The sequence below is a fragment of the Ischnura elegans genome, chromosome 9 (genome assembly GCF_921293095.1).
Source record: "Ischnura elegans chromosome 9, ioIscEleg1.1, whole genome shotgun sequence".
Lineage (NCBI taxonomy): Eukaryota > Metazoa > Arthropoda > Insecta > Odonata > Coenagrionidae > Ischnura > Ischnura elegans.
In genome coordinates, this window is record NC_060254.1 from 110,176,137 (window position 1) to 110,203,149 (window position 27,013).

At 37.7% G+C, this 27,013-nt stretch overlaps 2 protein-coding genes across 3 annotated transcripts; one reads left to right on the plus strand and one right to left on the minus strand.

Moving 5' to 3' along the window:
* The first annotated feature begins 587 nt into the window (after positions 1 to 587).
* LOC124165127 (thioredoxin-like protein 1) lies at positions 588 to 12,635 on the plus strand. 2 transcript variants are annotated; one of them, XM_046542434.1, is made up of 6 exons: positions 588 to 739; positions 4,829 to 4,985; positions 5,101 to 5,211; positions 5,663 to 5,785; positions 6,169 to 6,329; positions 12,123 to 12,635. In XM_046542434.1, the coding sequence occupies exons 2-6, from the start codon at positions 4,869 to 4,871 to the stop codon at positions 12,331 to 12,333; spliced, it is 723 nt and encodes a 240-aa protein (XP_046398390.1). In that variant the 5' UTR covers positions 588 to 739; positions 4,829 to 4,868; the 3' UTR covers positions 12,334 to 12,635. The 2 variants fall into 2 exon arrangements, with proteins under 2 accessions (XP_046398390.1, XP_046398389.1); XM_046542433.1 differs by lacking the exon at positions 588 to 739 and adding an exon at positions 4,574 to 4,756.
* A 1,471-nt stretch (positions 12,636 to 14,106) lies between these two features.
* LOC124165126 (poly(A) RNA polymerase, mitochondrial-like) lies at positions 14,107 to 27,013 on the minus strand. The gene is made up of 8 exons (XM_046542432.1): positions 26,751 to 27,013; positions 26,464 to 26,666; positions 24,768 to 25,031; positions 21,222 to 21,434; positions 18,589 to 18,815; positions 17,546 to 17,775; positions 17,080 to 17,460; positions 14,107 to 14,723 (listed from the first exon to the last, which is right to left on the minus strand). The coding sequence occupies exons 1-8, from the start codon at positions 26,887 to 26,889 to the stop codon at positions 14,482 to 14,484; spliced, it is 1,899 nt and encodes a 632-aa protein (XP_046398388.1). The 5' UTR covers positions 26,890 to 27,013; the 3' UTR covers positions 14,107 to 14,481.

The window sequence follows — 27,013 nt, forward strand, 5'->3', positions numbered from 1 at the left end:
ATGAGGTTGGGGCCCTCTATGCTCAGGGCCCTCGGCGATCGCCGACCTAGCTAGACCGCCCCTGGCATCCTAAGTAATTTCCTCAATACAATTTAAAAATACTACTGGTTACACCACTTATGCCATCATCCGGAGTTTTGACGAGTAAAGTAACGTCCTCGCTCCTTAAAGTAAGAATGGGTTGATGAAGTATCTCTCCTCGCCGAATATATGAATAGGCAAGAGAACCCTTCTCGCTATGAGGGCTACAATCTACGCTCACTCACTACGTTAGTAGGAATGCGCATACGAAGAGCACTCCAGGCGCGGTTCGCTAACACCCATCGCGAACACTGGCGAACACCTATGGCGCACCAATCGAAGCTTCTCGAGCAATGGCTCGCCTACTGCTATTGTTTGGATGGAATATTCTCTTCCCTTACATTTCACAGGGATTAATGTTTTCCGGGTGAATTGAACGTAAAAATTCTTCATTGGTTTCGCATCAGGTGATGCTTTTCATAAGGTTCGAAGCTCGGTGCGAAGCCCGTTCCGATTACCACCATCTCCATAGTGACAATGGAAAAACAAACGCTTCGCAAGAACACGCAATAAGAACACTACTCGAAAATTATAAATAAGACAGTTTCAGCGATTCTCAGAGTATAAATTAACACAGTGAAACCAACTCCTCTCCCTCATCATGGCTGCCATCACCCAAAAAATTTCATCATCAACAACATTTTACGAAGAAACTAAGGTAAATATACCGTTATCTTGTTAATCTGCTGGTGTGACCGTGAATTACCGCTGAGAGGGCAGCTGCATTCATTTGTGTGCATTTTTGTATTTAGTGTGTGCTTCGACCATAATGACTGTGGAGGGAGATTTGATAGCAGAGTCATATCTGAATCGGTTATTTCTCACTATTTGCAAGCAGTTAAAGATATTTGCAGTAGTGGTCTGGCCAGTCGGCTGGTCAACGATCGCCGAGGGCCCCCATCTTGCGGGGCCTCCACAATAGGGTAGTTTCCTTCATCAAAGAAAACGAAAGGCATTTATTGCGATTCTTTACCGACCTTAGTGTATTCATAATATAAAAATTATTAGGTTTTAGAAATCCCAGTTTAGACGAATGGCAATGGTCAATTTTAACCTCATTTGAAAAAGGCCAGATTGGCGACCATGCGATGCCACTCCACGTGACGTCACAGGGAACTAGATGTCGTCATTTAAAAATCTAAAAGCGTGAAATGCGTACTCGAGGAGTAATAATCTTTCGATTTAGGCAATAAAAAATAATAGGAAACCACCCTATTCTCACGTCATTCGTGAAGCGTGCAGAGAAAGATGTAATCAAAAAACTCAGGTTACTTGAACCAACACTTTTTTGCTATTATTAATCCTACGTTTTCATTAGTTGCTTGGTTTACGACATACCCTGAGTAAAAAGATTATACAAAAAATAAGTAAAATAAAGCTGTCGGAAGATAAAGGAGAACCTAAAGCTTTTTTGAAAGGGTTGTTGGAAGAGGTTATTTTTTGGTTTTTCTTTTGGATTTCAGTGCAATTTCAAGGAAAAAATTCATTAAATAGAAAATAGATCCGTAATGCATTGCTAAAATTTATAAGCTATGTGAAATACTCACTTTTCATTGTATTTTTCTTATGAAATTGCTATTTTTATTTACTTTTATCTGATTTTTAAGATCCAGAATAGAAATAAAAATCCATTTCCGGGCATACCATTTCCTAAAATTTTCCGGGGTAAGACCCCCGCATCTCCCGGTAAGGCGGGCCCCATCACGAGCAGTCCCCAGTCACCGCAGACCGCCCCTTACGCTAAATTTGCAAGCTATATTAGCGGAGCAATGTTTTTTTTAGGTTTGTCGCGAAAGGCGAAGAAGATAAACGGGAATCAACAGCCTTCCAACATTCCTCCTAGCAAGAAGAGCCTACCGTATTTTTTGTGTAGTATTTAGCATTGATTTATCCATTCCAATTATACATTCGACGCTAAATAAAGGAATATTGTTACCTTATTCAAAACCGCATATAAAATCTCGAGCAATAACTTCGCAATATTTTTCCCGGTGAAATTAAGTAAGCGAGCTGACCTAGGAACCCTTAAAGCACAGTTCATATACAACCATTCGAAATTTATTGCGAAAAGAAGGTAGCTCGTAGGGTACTCGGCCTTGCGAAACACGAACGGCGAAATAACGGAGAAACTACGCAGGAAACGTAGCCTTCTCACATGGGCGTAAACCGCTCCTTCATAAGGAAAACGAACTCGGATGCAATTAATTTAACGAGTACACTCGTGATGAAGATTTAGAGTATTTCCTACTTTTTAGGAACGCTTTCTCATGAGCATGTACGTGCAAACATATGTAGCCATCAGCTTCTATGCGGGATAAGAATATTTTTCGCCTTTGGCAATGCTGAGAAACTGATAAGATATTACTATGTCTGATAAATGTTTCCTTACGAAGCGATAATTCCTCCGTAAAGGCTCATTTCTGTACGATGCACAGATACTTCCGATAATTTTCACAACGATACATTACATCGATCAAGAGTGGTATCAAATGCATATAGTAAATATAGTAAAAATAAATATCTGCAAACGCGTGCGAATATAACTATAAAAGTATCCTTCAACACGGCTCCGTATATATTGCCTATTAAATCTTGGTCTGACGAATTTTCAATCAGAGAATTTGAATGTCTATCTCTCTGACTCCTGCCTAAATACTTGTGACGCAAACATTTGCGGCTACTCAACAAAAACGTCCAACCCGGGAGATATACAACTGCCATCCTGTGGGAAGAAGGTTTAGTGAAGAATGAGATCTAATGGAATACGAGAGTATACTTCGGGTGTCTTAGGTGCCATAATCTGGAAAAAATTACGTAAGAATATATAAATCATAATTTTGGAAATACTATACATTAGATTAATATACCTCAGGTATACCACGTGAAGTAAATGATAGTGATAAACCCATGAAAATACGGACGCGCAATCATAGTTATTTATGTTGTACATGTTTATTTATTTATGTTTTCCTTAGGAAAATCGAAGAGAATGTACACTCAAAGAGAATAGGGTAGTTTCCTTCATCAAAGAAAACGAAAGGCATTGATTGCGATTCGTTACCCACCATTAGTGTATTCATAATATATAAATTATTTGGTTTTAGAAATCCCAGTTCAGACGAATGGCAATGGTCAATTTAAACCGCATTTGAAAATGGCCAGATTGGCGCCCATACGATGCCACCACGTGACGTCGCAGGGACCTAGTTTCTATACGAGTAGATGGGAGTTTTACATCGTCTGAGATTACCAATGCATGCATGAGGCACAGAGCTCAGGGAAACATTTCTTAATAATCACCTATTAAAACTGCCTAAGGTCAGAAAGTGTCCTTCGTTTGATAAGGTATTAATAATCTTTATTTAAGCCAAGCGCTACCTGCTAGCAGGGTACTCTGCTACCTGGTAGCAGCCTGCATCGCAGCGGCACACATATCCTCGGCCCAAGGTCACCTCACACGCCGACAGCGGGAACCAGAATGACGTCACACGGAGTTTTCCCAGCATTCATACTTAGCCGTCGCGTTTTAGCGCGCTTGACAATTTCCACTTTTCATTTAATCGCTAAAAATAGATATTGTTATTTAAAAAACTAAAAGCGTAAAATGCGTACTCCAGGAGTAATAATCTTTCGACTTAGGCAATAAAAAATAATAGGAAACCACCCTATTATACTTAAAAATTTGAAATTTCGCAGAACAATGAGAGCGAAGACTCGAATTCCATAATAAAGAGAATATTTTCGTGGCAATAACTGTACATAGGCATAAAAGATGGTATCTAATACTGCTAATAAAAAAATGTGTATTTAAAATGAGGTACTTGCAAAAATGTGTTCCCAAAACCGAAATTATTTCCTACAGCAAAATCTTCAAAAGTTTGAGGTATTTCCAAGATTCATGCATTCACCTTCAGGGGCGAATCCAGGATTTATTTCTGGGGGGGGTACGAGGGTGTGACAGGTCTTCTCATATTTGTGATTAAAAACAAAATAAAACCATTACTGTAGAAAATACTGTCTTTATTTTGACGTGAAAGTTATCAATATTAAATTAAATGATTGAGGCTCCTTAATACACAAAATAAAAAAAAACGTAATGATAGCCGTGCTAAAAACCTTTTCTATTTTAAAGCGACTGGGAAGAGGGGCACGTGCCCCGTGCCCACCCACACTAAATCCGCCTATCCGGGTACTCTGTACTTGCAAATAAGTTGAGCGCACACAACTTTGCACAACTCCAAACTCTTCGAACAATCCCGGAAGAAACAATATTTTCACTCTTTGGAGTTCTCCTTGAGTGTATATAAATGTTTTGAAATAGAATTTACTCTTCAATAACACAAAAACGGATATAAAAAATTGACAATGCTTATTACCGCATATTCCTCCTAGAGGAAACTTCGCGCCCAAAGAACACCCTGGCCATCTAACTGCCACCTGTCGAGCTCAAGCTGAATTTAAATTTCATCTTTGATTTGTCAGGAAAACAATTGAAATGCGTTAATCGTTGAAGTTTGCCAGTCATAGGACTTGTGGGAGTAATAGGATTAAATAATTTCATACGTCTGTGGTAAACAATGGGTTCAGTGAAGGAAATAGAAAGTGAAAGCCATTTTCAGTCAGAACTTCAAAATGCAGGCACAAAGCTTGTTGTAGTAGATTTTACAGCGTCATGGTAAGTGAAAGTGAATTTGCTTGTCACCGTTGTTTTGAATCCTGTGTAATTTCATGTTCCCTTATACTATAGGTGTGGGCCATGCCAAAGAATAGCCCCGAAATTCGCAGAAATGTCTCGGAAGTATCCCAAGGCTGTGTTTCTGAAGGTTGATGTAGACAAATGTGCAGAAACTGCTGGGTCGAATTCTATCACGGCTATGCCTACTTTCATTTTATTTAGGAATAAGGTAAGGGATTACGAGGTTATTTATTAAGGATTATACATCTCCACGTATTTTATATTTCAGTAGTATTTTTTGAGTCAATTGCGTCCCTAGTTATCGGTTTTTATCTCTGTCGTAGACGAAAGTGGACAGAATTCAAGGATCCGATGAAGTAGCCCTTGATTTGAAAATAGCGCATCACTATGGGACTGGAGAGGAGGCCGAGGACGATGCAGGAGTGCAGGGGCATGTGAGTTGATCTCTAAAATTCTCCTTGGAATGAATGCTTCTAAGGTTTAATTATCTACTGTCCTTATGTTCGCTATTCCCTTGCATTTTTAGGCTGAGATAAATAATGTTGCCTGCGTTTTTGCTAATTTCCGTTTGAATGAAAATAAGAGTATATGTTTGCATAATTTCAATGTGTAGAAAAGACAGCATACGTTTATTACTATCATAAGGAGAGATATAATATTTCAGCAATGCTTACTCAATGTCTGAGCATTAATTTGCACATTATTTGGTCCTGTTCATGAATAGAAATCTTCTCAAAGCAAAAAAATGCATTTTTGTGCCGATCTGCACTTTTATTTCAATTTGACCATTTAATTTTATAATTTCGACGACTTTTGCATGACATGATTACCCTATATATTTTATGTTGTGTTTGGTTTCCCCCCTTCTTCCTTCTCTAAATGCAGATGGATCTTACCACATTCATCGTGAAGCAGCAGTGCGAATGCCTCAATGAATCTGATGAACACCCCTTCGTTCATTGTCTAACTAGTGGTGGTGGATACCTGGAGTCAGATGTTGACGAACAGGTAAATTGTTGTCAGAAATAATGAAATGTGATGGAAATCATTTGAAGGCAGTGAAATAAATGCCTGAACAGGCTTCAATGTTCCATCATCAGGTTATCAAGTAACTATCTCTGAACTTAGATGTGCATAGACACACGAGTGCTTAAATTCTGTTTAGGGTTGAAAGGATGATTGCATTTAGTTGCAAACAATTTACCATGAATAATTTGCATTAAATTTTTTTACTCTCATTAACATTTTAAAAATATAACGATACCTAATGAAATGATAACTGAGTTGGCAAATGTTAGATTTTGCTGGGGAAGTGGGTGCCTAGAGGAATTTTCCCTTTGAATCATGTTACTTTTACAATTCTCATTTTCATTGTTTTCGTCTCATTCCAGCTCATCATTTCAATATCGTTTACTCAATCAGTTAAGGTCCATTCTCTTAAAATCAAAGCTCCGCAGGACAAGGGGCCTAAGACAATTAAAATTTTCATCAATCAGCCACGCACCTTGGATTTTGATATGGCGGACTCGTTCAAGCCTGTGCAGGAAATTGAGTAAGTTTCCACCATCTTACTTTTTTGGTATATTTTATGTTAAAATATATATGTGCTGCATTCTTTTTTATGAGCGAGTGTCAAACAAAATGCAGATAAGAAATATTAAATTTTATCCTGGAATTAGAGGGAGTCCAGTGGATGGTATTCCATTATGGCTTGGTTGATATTGCTTGGCCCTTTGATAAATAGGAAATTTGGTGATTAGGAAGATTTATGCCGAAGGATTTGGTGCTTTCCCAGCGAATCTCGTTGATGAACCCTTCTCGGGAAATCAGGTGGGTCAGGATGGACATAACTGCCAACGTTTCGATAGCCTTCTCTGCAATCGTCACCAGGACCTGGTAAGTGCTGGGTGTATACCATTCCAGGTCCATCATTCGCCATATTGTGAGGATGCGGCAGGGGAGAGTGTTGAAGTGTTGGCAGCGATGCCCATCCTGACTCGGCTGATTTCCCGAGAAGAGTTCATCAACCAGATTTATGCCCACAAATGAGATAGTTTGTTACTGGGGTTTAAATTGTGATTTTGGAAAATGTTCCGCTGATGTTCACAAAAACCCCATATATCGGCCTCAAATTAGTTTTACTGTGGTTTCAGAGGTAAGTGAGTGTGTGGAAGTTAGGAAACATAGCGTTAAATATTGAAATGCATATAATCCTGTTTATCAAACGTGTGTATTTTATCTGGATATTTTTGGGAATATATAAGAAATGGCTTAATTGTTCCATGTGAAAATTTAATTTTGAAGTTGTCATTGAGTACAACGTGAAAGTTATAAATACCTACATTGCTTAAATAATACTTTCACAAATGCAGAATCCATTATTAGTCTGTAGAGAAGGATGTGGAGTGCTTCAGGGGTAAAATAACCATTTGAAAAGGCAAATAATGACCAAAAATTTCTTTGAAAAGGGGATGGAGAAATTATAGTATATGATGTGTTCTTTGGCACATTTATTGAAGTTTTTTTTCTGGTCTGGGCAATAAATGGTATGTACTGTGAATGGCATGTTTGAAGATGTCCAATTAAGAATATTTTTTAAATTTTCACTGTTTATTAGAAAGTTCTGAATGCATTAAGAATGGGTTGAAGGCAGCTTTCAGTGAGTTAGGTAGTTAGTTGGAAATTTTATGCAAGATACCCTTTCCTAGAAACAATAGTGGAATTTCAACACAGAATTCATGTAAATAATTTGAGTTATTACTTGCAAATGGTCCAATCCCATTTTAGTCCATAAGATTTGTAATTAAAAAAACTAGTATCAACTACATTTTATCACTTCATATCTACTATAACTAGCCATGTATTGGTCATATTCTGTGCAGTAAAGCACTTAAGCCATTAATTTCAATTGAAGGCACTCATAGGTGATTCATTAACATCCTAAAACTGTCAATGGACCAGAGTGGAGAAATTTGCAATAATACAATTTGAAAATTGGCGGACATTGGCAAAAAATGGCAGACCTGTATGCGAACTCGTGTGGCTCCTGCAATAATTCTCTAAAATCTTCGGAAAAAGTCATCGCGTGTGAACTTTGCCCACGTCTGTCTCATCATAAATGTTCAGGCCTCAACGAGCTGATATTAAAAGCAATAACTGATTGCAGAGATATCTCTTGGAAATGTTCCTCTTGTCGTTCAACAAAGTACATGTTTTCAAGTATGGTGTCAGACATTGAGACGCTGAAACGAGAGATAGTTCTCTTAAAAGACTCTATTCTGACCAAACAACAGAAATCGGTGTCATTTCCTGATTCAGTGCAAAAAACTGAGGTGACTAAGACCTCTGCATCTCCATCATCTAAAACTACGTTACCTGCCGCTGCTCCCTACGAAAAACCTGTAACACGCCAAACTTCAGCCAGGAGTCCCAAACAGGAAACGATGTCTTTTAATAAGACATCATTGCAAGCAGCTAAATTCATGGAGCCTACTTCTCATCGTGAAACTACTTCTCCAATGATGCAAAGGGATAATGGGTCTCCGGATCCATTTCTTTCGTCAAACCAACCGGAGCTGGCAAAGGACCTCAACGCCTCAAATGCTGTATTCACGCAGGTATCTTATCGGGAAAAACATCGCCGAACGCGGCTATATGGCACGGCCAAAACAGACGCAGCATGTCCTTTAAAAGCTGTGCCAAGGAAAGCTTACGTCCATGTCTGGAGAATGGATCCAGAGACCGACCCGAGTGCTTTTCACCACACCATACTTTATTCCAAGCTCAGGAAAATTGGGATCAATGGCAATGCCTTATCTTGGTTAAAGTCTTATCTCTTAGACCGTAAACAATTAGTGCAGGTAAAGCTCAACCTCAAATCAAACGCTTGTACTTTTAGATCTGATGTTGCCTGAACCAATTGTGGTGTACCACAAGGCTCTATATTAGGACCTCTTTTATTCATCATTTTCATAAATGATCTTCACAATAACTTTCCAAACAATGAAGTTATATTATATGCGGATGATACATCCACACTGAACATAGGTGACAATTTTCTAGATGCTAGCAGTGCTGCCCGTCAAACCTTAATAACTATGTCCAAATGGTGCCGGTCAAACAACCTACTTCTTAATGAAAACAAAACATGCTTAATTCATTTTCATAATAAAATAAATCCACCAATTCAAAGCCCTCTTCTCAGAACAGACTCAAATATCACTATACTTCACTGTGACACCACTAAATTTCTCGGTTTATATCTCAATATGAACCTTGACTGGCAGCCTCACATAACCAAATTAATCAATAAAATGAATACTGGGATCTACATGATCAGGAAACTTGCCCCAACTACCTCAACTCAGATTCTAAGTCTCATCTACTTTGCCAAAATCCATTCTTTTTTAGTTTATGGAATTGTATTCTGGGGTAATAATAGCGCTGCAATCAAGGCATTTTCAATACAAAAGAGGGCTATCAAGAGTATGCTAAGGGTCTCAATTAGGACCCTAGGAAGACCCCTATTCAAAGAACTTAGAATACTTACTCTCCCCTGTGTTTATATCTTGAACTAGCTGACCCGACAGACTTCGTCCTGTCAAAAAAATTTGTAATGTGGCAGTGTTTTGTTCCTACCTTTTTTATATTCTTTGCAAAAAATTATCCTGAACAGAACCGTCACCCTGGTAATAATTCGGTGTGAATTAAAAATAATTAAATAAAACACTATAAGCATTTAAAAGTAAGTAATTTTAATCATGTAAATCATAATTATTAACAAAAAAAAATCAGTTCTATTTTCATTGTAGTGCTTTGTGATAAACGATGTTTTTTGTTTGATTACCTGGCGCATAGACAAACAAATCTGATGGTTTTCCAATACGGGAACAGGCAACACACAATTGACCATGTGAGAAACATGGGTTTTCCAAATTAATACCACAAACACTTAATGATTGCCCCTGGGACTTGTTTATGGTCATAGCAAAAGCAAGCCGCACTGGAAACTGTAGTCGTTTAAACTCAAATGGCACATCAGTCGGAATCATTGGGATGCGCGTTATGAGAACATCTTCTCCATTATACTTTTCCTTTCAATATAGTTGCTTCTATCACGTTGTTTAGTAGTTTTTTTATCGCTAACCGTGTGCCGTTGCAAAGGCGCGGTTGGTTGATATTTCGCAACATTATAATTACCGATCCAACCTTTGATTGAAGATTGTGAGGTGGCAATCCTGGCAAATCCAGCGAGTTTAAAAATTCCGGTGGATAGTTAACTACATCGTCTTGGTTAGTTGCCGAATCAACTGATTTATATATCCTCGATTCGCCTGTAATTTGTTCTTGAATTTTGAAATTTAATTCATTTACATCAATGTTTTTGGCTGCCAATATAGCTCGTTCGCTTAACCAATCATGGTTTCTGTAATTTTGAGCAACATCTGGAAATACCTTCTGAATGAGTTCTTCTTTTGATTGAGTTAAATGACAAAAACTTTGAGGAAAGTTAATGCATCCAGTCAACATGTCAATAGGAAAATTGTCATTACCAATGTCAATGAGTTGTTTAGAGAATATGTTTCCAGATTGGTCATTTTGCAACTCAACACGCATATTCTTGCTTAAATGAAATACTTTGACATATTTCCACAAATTGGATGACTTTAGACATACGTTGAGTTCATCAGCTGGCGTTGATCGTGGAATCACTGGCAATGTTTGACGAAAATCTCCTGCTAATAAAATCATTGCACCACCAAATCGGTTCTGATTGCACCGTAGATCTTTTAAAGTTCTGTTTAAAGCCTCCAAAAATTTTTTATGTGCCATCGTGCATTCATCCCAAATGATCAATCGACATTGCTGCAAAACCTTTGCCATTGCAGAGTTCTTCGAAATGTTGCAGGTTGGAGTTTCATTGCTTTGCATATTTAATGGCAATTTTAGTGCTGAATGGGCTGTTCGACCACCTTCAAGCAAAGTTGCTGCGATTCCTGACGAAGCGAGTGCAAGTGCAATTTTATTTTGTGAGCGAATTGTTGCTAATATTAATGAAATCAAAAAAGTGTGTCACATGCAATAACTTTTTTTTCATAGGTAGATAACAAAACACTGCAAACAAAACAAAAGCACACTCAGTAGAGTACAACAGAAAATCCAAGAAAAACAACACCGGCAAAGGCGGCAAATCGACATTGACAGTTGTTTTTTTAATTTGTTTTTTTTTTAATCTGATATGACTTGAAGTCAAATCCTTTAAAGCCATACCAATGTTTTATTTTTTTGTCGCCTGCCGAAAGTAAAACATAAGAAATAATATCGCGAATCCAACCAAGTTGTTATTATTATATTTTGTGACTATTCAATTTGGTCGGGTCCGCGATCACTTTTTTTTAGTTTCGGAACGCGACATTAAATCCTCCAACGACGTATTCTGTGCTCCAACGCACACACGCACACTGTTATGATAGATATGATTGAATTTGAACTTTGTATAGCGGTAAGAAAGTGCAAATTTACTTTTTGACGTTAGGAACACACCTACATTTCTTAGATAACAGTGAGTGCTTGTAATTTAATATGAACTTTATATCATAGCAATAAAGCTCAAATTGATTCTACGTTTTAGTTAGAAAACGTTTGTATGTGAAAAAGAAAAGGGCTGTTTTTAGGGTTTTCCCGGCAATTATTCGATTTTTTCTCGCCGTAAGAACCATCCTTGGACTTCAACGAACATTTTAAAAAAAGAATTGGCCAAATTGGTCCAGGCGTTGTTGAGTTATGCGCTTACCAACACATTTTGCGATTCATTTTTATATATAAGATTGCTGTACTTTTGTGAGAAACAATAGGCACCTGTTTATGCCCAACTCGTCAATCCATAACCACGGGGCCCGTGGTAAAGACAATGTCCATCTGAATAATCAGCCTTTTAATGTAAGCAGAAAAGGTTCTCACCACTCAGCCTCTATGGTTTATAATAAAGTTCCAAATCCAATAAAATGTGCAGTGAGTGATAATACTTTAAAAAATAAGCTAAAAGAACTGCTACTTAAGAAATGCCATTATAGCATTGATGAGTATCTTAATGACAAATTAATATAATTATGTATGTATTTAACTGCTTATCATTTCTTTGTAATTTCTATGTAACTTTTGTATAAACTTTTCTTCCTTTCTTGACTAAATCCTATGTTATATTTGTATAGCCAACAGGAAATTAAATATTATTATTATTATTAAATTACTCCATTAGTTTTAGCTTATTCCAGGATTGAGCCATAGTGGATACGGTATGGTATAACTATGGTGGAAGTTCACTGTTAACTTCTTTATATTCCAGATTAACACCACAAGATTTAGATGGAACCCCAGTTAATCTGCGATATGTGAAATTCCAAAATGTGCAAAATATTCAGCTCTTCATTCGGGATAACCAAGGTGGTGGCGAGGTCACTGCCATAGACCATTTGGTGATTGTTGGATCGCCAATATCAACTACCAATATGTCAGAATTCAAACGTGTTGCCGGCAGGAAAGGAGAGAGCCATTGATCGACTCGGATGACGTGACGTTAGGCGAGAGGAGATGGACGAGGTTGAGTGGATAGGCACTGGAATCAATTGCTGCTGGATTTTTCCTATTTTGGTGAATGCTTGCTCTGAGCGAGTGTGAGCCTATCATGTTGCTCATCGTAAAACTTTTGTGCTCTTTCCTCTGCTGGTTCATGCTAAGAAAAAGGATCCCGAGTGCACTTTCCAAGATAAGACTTACTTCTGGGATGCAAGGAACAAGTGGGTGTAACATTTCAAAATAACATAACTGATTCAACTCAATAAAAAGGTATTGACTCATCTCTCATTGTGTTACTTATCTTCACTTTTCCCTCGCTGAAATACATGCTTGTGTAGTGTCCTTTATTGTCCATTTGTTTAATTTTCAACCGTGATGTCAAGTACTGGTTGATTTGGTACTTGTGCTTCGCATTTAAGCTGGATATGTACAAAGAAATACTACAATGAAACTGTAAACCTTATTCAGCCCACTCAAGCATGCATTTCATGAGTATGAACTTTATAAGAGTGAGGAAACACACTTTTTTTTATCCTTTTGTACAGATGATATTTTCACAAAACATGTAATTAGAATTACACCTTCAAGTTCCTATAACCACTCAGCCTCAATTGCTGTAAATTGTACGAAAAAAGTTGTTGGCATTCAAAATGAATATGATAACTTCCACCCAATTAAACCTTCCAAATTATTGAAAAAAATAAATTTATCGCATTTCCAGAATTCTCTGTGGTCATTTATCCCTAAATATTTATTTCCCTAGCTAGCATAACTGCGTCATCTTTTGAAGGACAACCAAATTCCAAAATGTTCACCAACTGGTTCATTAAATGACAGCATAAGTGGCAAATGTACATTAAAATACCAGTAATTTAAAAATAGCTATCCATTTACACTTGTCGCTTTATAAGTTGGTAGTAAATATTGATGTTCTTTACTTTACCTGATAAAAATATCTGATGATTCAACAGCCGAAATCAAGTACATAAGTATCTGATTTGTACCCGGTAAAAAAAGTCTCGAGACCATCCATCCCTAATAGGTAATATGTACTGCAATTATAGCCACAATGTTTACCGAGGTCAACTTCTTCATTATGAAACTATGTACTAAATTTTATTGCAAATTGACCATACTTGTAGCAATGGCCCATGTAAAAGTAATTCTGCACACTTATTTACATGAATTAGAGCTGTTTGGATTGCCAGTTTATGCAAATGACAAACAGTCTGTGATTGTTACCCTTGAAGGACAATACTCTCTTGACTCTTTTAACAGGTAAGACAGTGAGGTGTGTGCAGCATCTATGTATCCGCTGAACAGGACTGCGGTGCGACACTACTAGGCATAGCTACATTTTGGTAAAAAGTTTGTCTATGTGTAAAATTTGAGCAAATTTTGGTCATAAGAGCTGTGACTTCATACCCAGAAATGATAGTCATCTCTCTCTTTTTAAATTAATTACCGCAACCAGACCTATTGACCAAACTCTGTATTTAACCATTCTCCTCGTTTTTTTTAATATCCATTCTCATTCCCACGGTGAGTTTTGATTGGTTGAAATGAAATATTTACCAAAACTTCGAAAAATAAGGCACACCCAATGCACGTTACCTAGATTAATTTTCATGAAATTACTGAATAATGTAATTGGCTAGCAATAAATACCAAGTAAAATTGATAACACAACTATAATCAATGAGGAATGTAGTGGGGGAATTTGTATAAATAGGATGACATAATAAATAACCAAATACTTTTTAAAACTTATATTGAAAATCTCCTTTGATTTTAATGATACTCTGTCCAGTTTCAGGGTGACCTCCATTTTACTATCCATAGTTGATTCAGATGGACCCATTCACTTAAATTTAAGGCAGATAAGTTTCAAGTATAAAATGTGACAAAATTTATGATGATGAAAATTGTTCTTTCAAACGCTCTCCTGTACCATGGGAAATGATATCATTTATTAGCTTGTATGCATGGATGTCTGATTTGCAACTAACTCCCCTCAATTCAACAGGAAATATCAAACCACACTGAGGTATACCTCACACACAAATTAGCATATATACATTCTTAAAACAGCTAAAAAGATTTCAATATGAAATCAACATTAGCCTTTGCTACCTCTTCCTTCCCTTGTGAGCACCTCTTGTAACACTGTGAGAAGCTCTGGAATCATCTCTTTCCGTATCTTCGAAGAGATCTGTCACCCTCACCAGGCGGCCTTTGGCATTTATTTTCATGGCAGTACCAACACTCAGTCTATTATCCTTAACCTTAGCATTGCTAGGGCTTAGTAAATCCATCAGTCCCCATGATAATGCTCCATCGCTGGCACTCTTCAAAGCACTGTGACTTGTTCCTTCCAATGACACAAGAAACAAGTAGAATAAGTTTGGTGATAAAATATACCTCCTTAACTAATGTACGTATACCACGGCCGCTATTCTGAATGGAGGGGTCATAATCTGAGTGGGTCTTGTTTCCATTCCACCTGATCATAGCGCAGTTTGATAATCTGAACACAGCTGGGCAATGAATAGCTCCAGAAAATAACCCAGGAATTTATAGCACACGCTAATTGGAACATCTGCCTTTTCCAGTATGAAAAACTTTTGTAACAGTTTCTGCAGCCAACGAGAAGTCAGCTTACATAACACTTGTAGCAGATATAACTTTCTATGATAAAGCATTCTTTGCCACGAATGTTAAATGGTATAATTTACCTTTTAAAACATGAATAGAAACAATAATACATTATACAAGATATAATTATGTCAGCCCTATTCTCAAATCAAATACTCCATACCATCCTATGGCCAGCAGTGTTTACCTTTTCTACTTCATCTGTTGACATAACCAACGACTTGTGCATGTTATGATTAAATATCAGTTGTTTATTGTGTATCTTCTTGAGAATTCCATCTAGTTTCCGTTAATAAGTTCAATACATATGTCCTCCTCGAAAATTGCAATAACTCTCGGAGTGAATTGTGAAAAGTATCATTGTCTCAACTAATGCTTAAGTGCAAGTTGTGGCGTGTACTTAGTCAAAATTTTAATTATCAACCAACTATGCAGAAACAGCTCAGAACATGTGAATCTAACGCTAGTGAAACATGTGAAAAGTACTTTAGTTTAATCTCTTGATGAATGTATTCATGTAAGCTGAGTCAAGTATGCTCCCTGAATATTGTAATAAACTCTCAACTGTGCCGATAAATTGAATCTTAATTGCGTGAAAAACTATTTTAATTAGAGGCAACAATTTTTATGGTAGACCTCATGATGGATATTACATTTAACTTGTGAGTGGAAACTTCATCGTTATTCCGAGTAATCCTTTGTTATAAGTCAAGTGTACTACACGTCAACTGCTTTTAAAATATTTCATCAGCTTAATAGAAAGTAACGAATCTTGTGTGGAAAAGAATTGCTTAAAGTATGTATTTATATAAACAGTTGACTTAAGCATTCAAACAGCTGATCACATTAATGCACTGCTTGTTTACATTTAAAGTTATGATGATTATATTACTCGGCAGGAACCTGTATAACTTAGTGAACACAAGCTTGGAAGAATCCAAGAATTCAACTGAGAGCCAATATTCAGTTTGTTTCACTGCAAATTAAATATTGCATTACTTTAAATGTAGTACCTACAAATGCATTTTGGAAATTATTGCTATTTGTAATAATCCTTTGCATTAACTGTTACATATTATTTATTTTCATTATTGTAATATTAATAAAGCTTTGAGTTTATGCCCACATATAAATCTCTAGCAAGCAAAACATTCTCCATGTTCGCTATGATAATTTCATTTTAATCATATTGATTTTATTTTAATTAATAGCTAATTTTTCAATTTCCAAGTACGTCATTTGGTTAACACAAGTTTTGAAAAACACTTGACCATCACTTAGCACAGATTATTTTAAGTCGCAATACAGATTGCTTTATTGTGAGATTAGACAATTAATTTCGACCAAAGCAGTAGCATTGCCCAATAGCCACCCAGAATATCACATTGTGACCACATTACTGAAAATCTGGAGAATCATGACTTGTGGTGGAATCTCAGCCATAATTACTCTGTTCAGGATACTGCATTGTGACTGGAACATAATATGTAGTATGAAGATTAAGACTTCTCTCTAAATATTGGCAAATAGTGCAGCCATAATCCCATTCAGAATAGCAGCCCAGATGTCTAACGATATGCTACATAACTTCATTAAAATAGATCCATAAACATTGCATTCATAATTAAAAATAAGGGGAAAGCTGAGCTGAAAAGTTCTGAAGCATAGAAGTACCTATGTATGTAGTTTTCGGCAGTTTACTTAAATCACCCAATGATTGCACACAATACTTTCAAATACTCAGAATCAAAAAATTATTTTTGACATTCAAAAACATCTAACAATAAGTACATATCTACTTCATTAACTTTAATCATCCAACAAAAAAGGAATATCTGTTGGTCCTTTGTATTAATCTAGAATGCTAAACAAATTAAGCTGAAAATCTTCCAGATAATGGGATCGTATTAAAAATCTTGCATATTTTTTAAGGGTCTGGGGGGGCACGAGCCCCCTTACTGCCTATGATCCTAACCATTCTCCATTTGATTATTAACACATGCAAGACTAAGTTTCAATAACATAACTAGGTATTAAAGAAAATAACCAAAACAACAGCAGTCTATACATACTTGTGGAGTGAACTTCTTGAGCCTCATCATCAGAGAGGGCCAGCATCTCTTCCATCAACCACGCTGCACTTCGCATCTCAATTCGGAGTCGCTCCAGCTCTTGCCCGTTGACATTTTTACTCACATTCAGCATTCTCTCCAAAGGATTCTCCACATAGAGAGGAGAAGCATCTGGTTTCACGATGCCAACCCCAGAGTTGTCACCATGGCCTTTGGCCAGAGACAGACCTCTCCCTTCAAAATTAAACGAAGCGTAGAACTGGAAGAAACCAAACAGGAGAGCGTGAAGGGATTCCGTGTTCTCCGATGGCTTGACTCGCGAGATGTCACGGAGAAAAGTGCAATTGACTCCATCATCAGAGACTCGACGGTCACCAGGAGCTGTGAAAGATCAATTACCATCAAGGAAATCTGTTTTCCCTCAGCACCAAAAAACAAACAAAGGAAACGCAAACAAACAGCTCACCAGCCATGGAGATGAGCGTGGTGAGGGAGGGCAGCACAGGATGAGGTTTGCAGCACTGCAGATAATGCAACACCAACAACGTCAACGTGAAGTTCGTGATGAATGGGCCAGGGGTCGCACTGGTTAGGCGAACTGCTTTCGCCCAGTGCCTCACAGTAAAGACCAACGGCCGAACTCTTGCATCTAAGGAGCCCATAATCCAGAGCAATTCAGACATAAAAACAGCTGTCCTATTAAATACAAAACAAAGGCATACGTCTTTACTAAAACAGCTTTCCTCAGCTCTCATCGTGCCATTGAATGTTGATAACAATAAAAAATGAAACATATACATTCCAATAACATTAGCCCTCTCATTAAACTTAAATGCCAGGAATTTTCTAAAGACAGCCAAGTTCCCCAAATTGTTTGCATGTTCCAGCTCTGGTCTAGTTGTTCTGTTCCCTAGTTTTTGCTTTGTTTACTTTGGCATTTGGTTAGGCACTGTTAATGACTGATTTTCAAAAACAATAGAAAGATTTTGTTCGATATTGAATTTCATATCAAGATATACCCGAGATGAAAAGGCCATGGAAGTTTTGACCACGCTATAGCATTTCAAGACCTGAGACCAAGCTACTTAAAATGATTGATTAGATGCTATTATATTCTTCACTAGACTATAGTTTATTTAATTAATTCACAAAGCCCTATTAATGATTGAAAATTATTAGCTAGACTGTATTTATAAGCTTAGTTAAAGCATTGATATAATTTAAGCATAAACAATTGTTTAAACTCGTGATTGATACATAAAAAAGAAATTAAAGGAAATAATGTAAAAATACTTGACCAAGTACTTATTATTAATAATTGAATGTTACTGCATTTCAACAAGTATTGCTTGATTATTTCAAGTTGTTGAAAGTAAAATAGCAATCAAATGCATAACGGGTGCATATAACTTTCAAAGCTTTTCACTTTTGAAAATGAAAAGAAAGTCATGAATTCAATCCTTTTGAACAACAGACATCGTGCACATAAATAAGAAAGCTAGCACTCACTGGTTTGACATTGTGACATCACACTCAAGAGATGTGAAATCTTGATGGTACTTCACGATTGGAACTCGAGCTTGAAGAATCCGACGTACGTGCGTGCATCCAGGGAGGAAAAGCTGTAATATATCTCCCACAGCTTCCATCTGCCTTTGCATTTGAGCACGTCCATTGAACGGAATCATTTTCGTTTGAAAAATCAACCTTAATGAAGTTGGATTTCCATCCTCTTCCTAAAGTAGGCAATGAACATGAGTCACAGCACACGTTTATTGAAAAGTTAAGATTCCAACCCCACAAGAAACAATACATGTGCTCAATCACAGTTCATTTATTCTTTCCCTGCATAAATAAAAAGTTGATAAAACCAGCATTCTAAACAGAGTAAGAAATTCATGTATAAAATCCATTTATATACTCTGATGTTAAAACAACTTACTTTAAATGCATTTGCTCTCACAAATATATACATGTATATACATAGACATTGTGATAGACATCAACGATTCAATTTTTATTAAATTTCTCGGCTCAAACAATGGAGCCAAATGGTTTCCTCACTTTTCAAACTCAGTGGTTCAGAATTGCACAACACGAAACAAAGTTTCGCTCTGGTTAAATATGTACGATCACCATATGATGGAATAGTTGTTTTATGCTGCCACACCACTCACGTTGCTCCACGCCACTCATTCCCAACAGTTAACTGATTTGTAACTGGGAGTGGTGGACATGCGACCACAAGTGTAGAGGAGCTTGAGAGTGAGACAAGGAGCCAGGGGAGTCATTCACTGAAGCTCAGGGTGGGGGATCATGACAGCATAGGGAATGGAGAGGAGCGATAATTAGAGACAGAGGTTTCCACAATGGCCACTACTAGGAATACACACAGGAAGCTGTTCCCCAGTGGGTTTTCCTGCATTGTGCTGCAGAATAGGAATAAGATGCAGAGGACCTGACATCCACAGAGGAGGTGAGGTTTAGGGTAGATCAGGGTGACAGACTGCAGAAGATAGTGTAGCCACATCCCTGAAATAAAGGTTGGACAAGTTCTCTTCAGTCGGAAGGTGCATTCTCACCACAGGAGCAGCTGAATTCCATTCTCCAAGGTGCCATCTCAAAAAGGTGCAGTCTGTGCATGCTACATTTCGATGTCCTGCTCCTCACCATCCCACACTAGTACTGCCACACCCACATTTCCCCAAAGCCAAGTCACTTCAAACCACTTATGCAAGCATCTCCACTAACCTGTGAGTGCCAGAATAAGTGATTTACGAAATGTTCAAACTGGGGCAAAAGGCCTCCAGGTTAAAAGAGAAGAGACACTGCAAAGTCAATCCCAAGAGTGGACAGTTCTAGTCCTGAGGGGCCACAATTTATTTATCTCTTACTTCCGTCCTCAGCTGTAGTAATAAAAAAGGACATGGAGCTTGTAGTTCTTGTCATCGTAGGCTATCATTTTCATTTTCCGCCATTTCCTTGGCCCATTGTAGAATTAAGTACACGTGATTTTTTTTATTTGTTGATATCATTTCATCCCTCACCATTCATTCATGTTTCATTCGTCATCCGTTTCATTAAAAGTTTTTTTTGCTGGGTATTCAGGTTATTTGGTTTGAAGTGCTACATTTTTGTTTTCACAACTGCCAAATAAATGTCCACTTAAAAAGGGTATACAAATGGATCTTGCGTTAAGTGCTCACCAACCCACAATTTGATCGGTTCTTGTTTTGCCAACTTGTGCTACATGATCCACAATCCTGAGTGGTGCCCTTAATGAGTTTTCATTCTGTTTTTTTTTGCATTAATTTACTTTGTTTCTGCATGATCCTTCACAGAGGAGGGACTGACGTGAGCAGACTGAGGATGGTCACCCATGGACAGGGGCGCAGCCAGGAAATGAGGCTGGGGGGAGGAGGGGTTTAGGTGAAAATAATACAAGGGTGTGTGGGGGTATGGTATACCCACCAGGATAAGCTGTAGGTTTGAGATTAATAAATTGCAGAATTTTAAAGATAAATGGTTCAAAAGTGAGTTTTACGGCTTTCTGAGGGATGTTTTATTAATCCTTACACTATTCTATCAGTAATATCAATACAATTAAGTAAAATGGATTAAAATTAAAAATTTCTCTGAGCTCTGGGGGGGTTTTATCCCCCACAATCCCCTCTCACTGCGCCACTGCCCATGGATGGGCTAGGCATGTGATTGTGCATCTGTCGTGTGGTCCACGACAAATGTTCTTTCACAATACAAACACCAAAGAAAGAATTTCTCCAGATTGAACACATCAAATGACATTTCCACAGCAAGTTCTTTCTTTGGAGTTCATACTTGTGAGTCGGACTGACAAAAATAGGCATCTGAAAATCCCTTGATCATATATATGATGGTTGTTTAGGAAAATAAAGCTAATTCTGAAACATGAATTAATAGAATGTGGCAAGGGATGGCTGATTGGAGGAGCAGATTCACACTTGCGGCCCACTATCATTCACGTGATCACTTGTGCTAGATGGGCATCAACTCGGTACAATCTCTCCCACAGGTCACCAAACACTCTCAATTTGAAGTAGGCAATATTTCTAACACAACCACATAGCAATAGTAATAATTACATTGGTAATAAGGTTACCCACCTCACTTTCACATGAATCCAAATGTAAGCTGAGATCAAGATCACAACCTACACGCCCAAAGCCATTCACCGATGATCCAAATGGAATAGCCTTTGCATTAGGAAAAATTCCCTGAAGAGCAAGTTCCAATTGACGAGCTGTCAGGAAGCGAATGCGAGAACCAAGTTCGTCAAGGCAGGATAATTTATACAATACTTGTACTTGCTCAGAAAACTGAAAAATGAGAAAGATACATATAGATGTGACCATGGCCCTTATATACTGGTTACTAATCTCCGGCTCGGAGTTTGTTGCCTGAGATTCCGTTTCCACCCCTCAAACCCCTCCCATCAAACACAACTATGGGCACAGTGCACTGTCACTAGGGGAAATATGGAACTAACTGCGCTATAGAAAGCATATAACGTCGCCGACAGTGCAGTTAGTTCCATATTTCCCCTAGTGACAGTGCACTGTGCCCATAGTCGTGTTTGAGGGGAGGCGCGTGAGGGGTTTGAGGGGTGGAAGCGGAATCCCAGGCAACACTCCCGAGCCAGAATATGTCGGGAGATTAGCAACCAGTGTATAAGGACCATGGATGTGACTACAGTGGGTGTAATTGGAAAGTAGCCCTGACACTCAACAATACGGAATGAAATGTAAAATTTAATATTAAACCCAATACATACATATATGGAACAGGCAAAAGTTTTAACTTCATATTGTAGATAATAAAATCTAAACAAAATTATTTTCTTATATCCATTAAGACACTTGCTTTGTAATCATTCATACAAGAGACAGATATTAAGGAGTGCTAATATTAAACACTTATGGAACTCAAAGGAAATACATCCTAAATATGCCAATGAATTTACATAATATTAACGAATTATAAATGCATTTTTCAATAGAATTATAACTGTGGACAGGGGTGCAGCTAAGAATTAAGGCTAGGGGGGGTTAGGTGCAACTGATAGTGGAGGGTCTGGGGGTGTGGAATACCCACCAGGATAAGTGGGAGGTGCGGAGACCTTACCTAAGAAAAAATTTTAAATAATTGGTCCAAAAGGGTAAGTTTTACGTCTCTTTGAGGGATATTTTTATTAATACTGTCACTATTCTATAAGTAATATTATTCCAATTAAGTAAAATGGATTAAACCTAAAAATATCTCTGAGGTCTGGGGGGGGGGGGGGGTTTACGCCCTAAAGATAACAATGATAAAATTTAAATAAATACATATACAGTCAAAATTTTGAAACCAGCCATTACAAGAAAATATAACCTGTCACAAAATCATTACTTCTACTTTTGCTGAATCATTCCCAACCCTGCTCAACAGTTGAAGTGCCCCATCCCCAAGTCAGTTTCACATTTTCTTCTTTTTGCAATTGTTTATGCTTTAAAAGTGACCCTGCCAATTACTTGTATCTCACGTTTCCTTTTTATAATCATTAAAAAAAGAATATCGATGGAATGCAGCCTTGATCATGCTCAAAGCTACCTCAGATTGGAGGGAGAGAGGCATACTAATCCCAATGACATTTTTGGAGGATACATTAAAGTTTCAATTATCCATCCTTGTGGAGGATAAAGCAGAAATAGATACATAAAAAAAGATACATGATCTATTCATGATTATATTCTCATTAATTTTTCATTTTCATCCTTCCTTTGTACCTGCTGTTCCTTTGCATTTAAAAACTATATACAGGGTTTGTATAAAAAGTAACCAAACTGAGCTCAGAAAACATATTTATTGGCAAAATTTCTACACCTTTCTTCTAGAAATCTTTGAAGTAGTCCTCATTGGAGTCGATAACCCATTGGTACAGGTTTTTCCAGGGCTCAAACGCCCCCTGGAAGTCAACAACTTGTAAGAGCCCTTGTTGTAGAGAGTTGAACGGCTTCCAGAGTCCCGAACTGCATCCCCTTCAGTACTTTCTTGATCTTAGGGAATTGGAATAAGTTTGGTGGTGCTGTATCCGGGCTGTCAAAACTACCCGGTTCGGTTTGCAGACGATCAAGAATATCTGAAGCGACAGCGACACGATGCTTCTTTTGCTCGTCCATCAGGAGTTTTGGCACCAGCTTCACACAGATCTTGCTCGTGACCAGATCGTTCTTAACAATATCGTGAACGGTCATCTTATCAATTCCGACCTCTTCTGCAATTGCTCAGATGCTCAGACAATGGTCAGTGTGCAACACATCACACACTTTTTGAATATCTGGGTCCATGTGACTGGTTGATGGATGTCCAGCATGCTGTTTGTCGTGGATGTCATTGCGGCCTGCTCCGAAATTGTTGTGCCACTGGAAGGCTTGGGTTCTGGATATAGCGTCCTCACCGTAAACCTCATTGATCATCTTAAGAGTTTCCGTGGGCGTTTTCTAGAGTTTGACGCAAAATTTGATGTTAACACGTTGCTCGATGGTACGTTCCATTTTCACTCTGATGAGGTCACTGATCACGCACTGCACTCTCGCAAGATGCTAACCCTCCAAGCGTCTGCAGGAAATTGACTTGGGCCCACTACCATTCCCTCGATCCCCCGCCATCAATACAGCATAGCACAGTTTGCATACGCTTTACCTGGGCGTCACAAGCTCAGTCTGGTTACTTTTTATACAAACCCTGTATGTGTTCATTTCAAGCTGCGAAGAAGGGAAGGAGAGTGAAGAATACTAAATGAAGAGAAGAGTAATTACCAATGGGCCTGCTTAGCGGAACTTTACCATGGCTGAGAAAGAATAAATCACAATAGTTTTCCATGCAATGCAAAATGGTTCATTTGTCCTCAACCAGTTTCAGAAACTCATCACCATTATCAAAAGGTTATAAAAAACATCAACTAACTTTCTCATTCATTCGTTACACGAGAATAGACGGCACGATTAGGGAAGGCCAAGAGAATGGGAGTTTAAAGATTATTTTCACTTATGGAGCAAGGTCAATGTTTTCAAAACCTTTGAGGAGGCAGTGGAACTCTTAAGGAAAGAAGCTAGAAGTGAGTGCAGCAGAACCATTACATTAAAAGGTTTATTTCTGCACATTTGGTGAAGTGTCTATAATTCAAAGTTTTCAACTAAGACCCACTCAGCATTATTGTCTCCAATGTGTAACACTTTAAAAGCAATAAATACTTTGAAAACTTAAAGACTTGCTATTTATCCTGATCGATTATGCTCCATCATTCTACCATCAACACTTCCTTTAGGCAGACCCACATAAAATAAATAGGGAGTGTTTGATGGGACCTGCTGTAGAAGTGACGCATGGGTAATTCAAGGAATGACCGATAGAACTATAGATTATCAAGACTCTACTGTTCTGTAATGTTTAAATTGTCTCCCTCCAAATGATGCCTCATGAAATGCACCCTACCTGACATTCTAAATGAGCCTCCCCCAATGAAATCACTGGCCGCTGCCACGGTGACAGACTTCAGTAATAAGTGAGGTTGACTCACCAAAAAAAAAAAATTGGCCCCTTTATCAACAAGTATACTTCTAAATACAATTAACTCATTATCCCAAAGAAAAAGAGATAAATATATTTACCGAAGAACAACTTGAAACACTCTTCATAATGTCTCCTTCTGATAACGTAATGCATCCACATTTTAGTGGAGGCAGATTTTCAGCATTTTCAATATTCTTTGACTTCTTTTTACTCTTTGATTTTAAGGAATTTCCACCACCTTTTGCCCGGAACCATAAAAGAGGTGACCTCACAGGAATCAAGTCTCCCTGACTTAAATGACCAGAAGCATCCAATATTCGCTCAACATCTTCAGCACTTGACAACTCCACCACGATGAACTGCTACATTTCCATTTGAATGGAAAAAATATGTTAGGAATGTTAGGAAAAACTGTTCTCTTCAAAATGATAATAATTAACATGCACATAATTGCATGCAGTATGCACATCTCCACCATGAATGGACAAATTATTTGATCTCATGGTCAGCAATTGGTTTATATTGAACAAAAGCAGAGACAGTATGAAATACTGTGATAGAATGACAACAGAGCTCTCCACAAGAAATCTGATAATCACAGCTTAGTCAAGAAATCTGAATTGAACAATAGTAAATTCAATAATCCTCAATGTAAGAGAAAAAACTTGCCTTCAAAATTTGGAATATTAATTATCAGCCTAATGATAATAATAAAATAGGCCTTCACATCTGCCATTCATTGGATTGGAAATGTTGAGTGACTAAGTTCATTGAGAACTAGTGTTTAAGGTGAATCAATTATTTACTAATACCTATAATGCCTCTCCCTCCTGAGATTCAAAAGGTCATCCCCTAAAGGCCTGTTTACACAGTGGATTTACACATACGGGTTAATATCTAAATGTATGAACACGAGAATGGACGCCAAAATGCACTGTGTAACCACCCAACTTGTGCGAATGCATGCTCAGAAAATAGAACCTACTCTAATTTGGTTCATGCATTCGTACAGGTTCCGTTCCGGTTCACAAAAATCATTCGTGCAAACAGACATTAACTCGCACGTGTAAATGTATCATGCAAACAGGCCTTAACACATGGCACTAAACCCCTTGAAAATTCATCATGCACTCATCTATCTCACCCAAAACTTTTTTACAACTTCAGGCACCTGATTACAGTGGTTGCCACTTTTCCGTAAATTTTAAAAGTATTTTTAATCATTCATAACATAAATATTTAATTTTTAAACCCCCAAAAAATGCATATACAAGCCTGCCCAAAAATTTTAAATGAAGCATGGCCCACCACCTCTGTGGGCATCCCTGAATAAATAAAATTAATTTAAAAAAATTGATATTAGTATAGGTAAATGCGAACTGTATGAATTAAGATTCAAAGCTATAGCTGACAATGAGGAAATCGAGGAGTGTATTAAGCGGCCGATAACCCGGAAAGTAAATAGAATAAGGAAATGGTTTTCAATGGAAGAGAATGAAAAGCGGAATTCATGGGAAAACAAAGTATTAAGTTTTTGGGACATTTGGGATTGGTATGTAAACACTGTGGAACGGAATGTGTTCCGAAAGAATGAACGAGAAAGACCACGGATGTAGTAAGCCAACAGGACACAAGAACAGATGGGAGGACAGAGAATTACCTGCCACAAATACCACCACCAAGTGCATTGTATGAAACCGGGAAAAATTGCTTCAAAACAACACCAAAAGGCCAAGTCTTTCATTTATGAGGTAATGAATCTTAAATGGGCGAATTTTATCAAATAGTTCTCACCATGTCATCACTGAATGAGTAATGATACATTTGTTCCACGGATGCAAACTGCGAAATATATGAATATAATTCCGGATGAGACATTGCTGACTGCACCTGAACAAGGATACTTCGTTCAGCTTCATCACGTTTTTTTCTTATCATCGAATCATAAGGAGAAGGAGTTTTCTTTGGTGCTTTTTGAGGAATGGTCGAAGTCGAACCTTGAAGGAAAAGGGAAAATTTGTCAACTAGTCACTCCTCTCTCAAAGCCAGCGGGATTTCAGCTAGAGCTTTTTAAATATTACCTGCAAGGTGCTTAAAATGGACATCATTCCGTAATTTGTAAAAAAGAGGTTGCAAAACCTTGATCCTAGAGGGTTGCGACTGAATGTGGGTCAAAATTCCATTTCGGCTTCTTAGGCAAAAGGCTCGAAAAACGGACATACTACACGAACTGCCCACAGTATTGATACCAAAATTAGTCCATTAATTCATTTATCGTACATTATGATAAAGTAAATACTTTTCCAGCTACCTCCATGTGTTTATCGAGATTCCTCGATTTCGA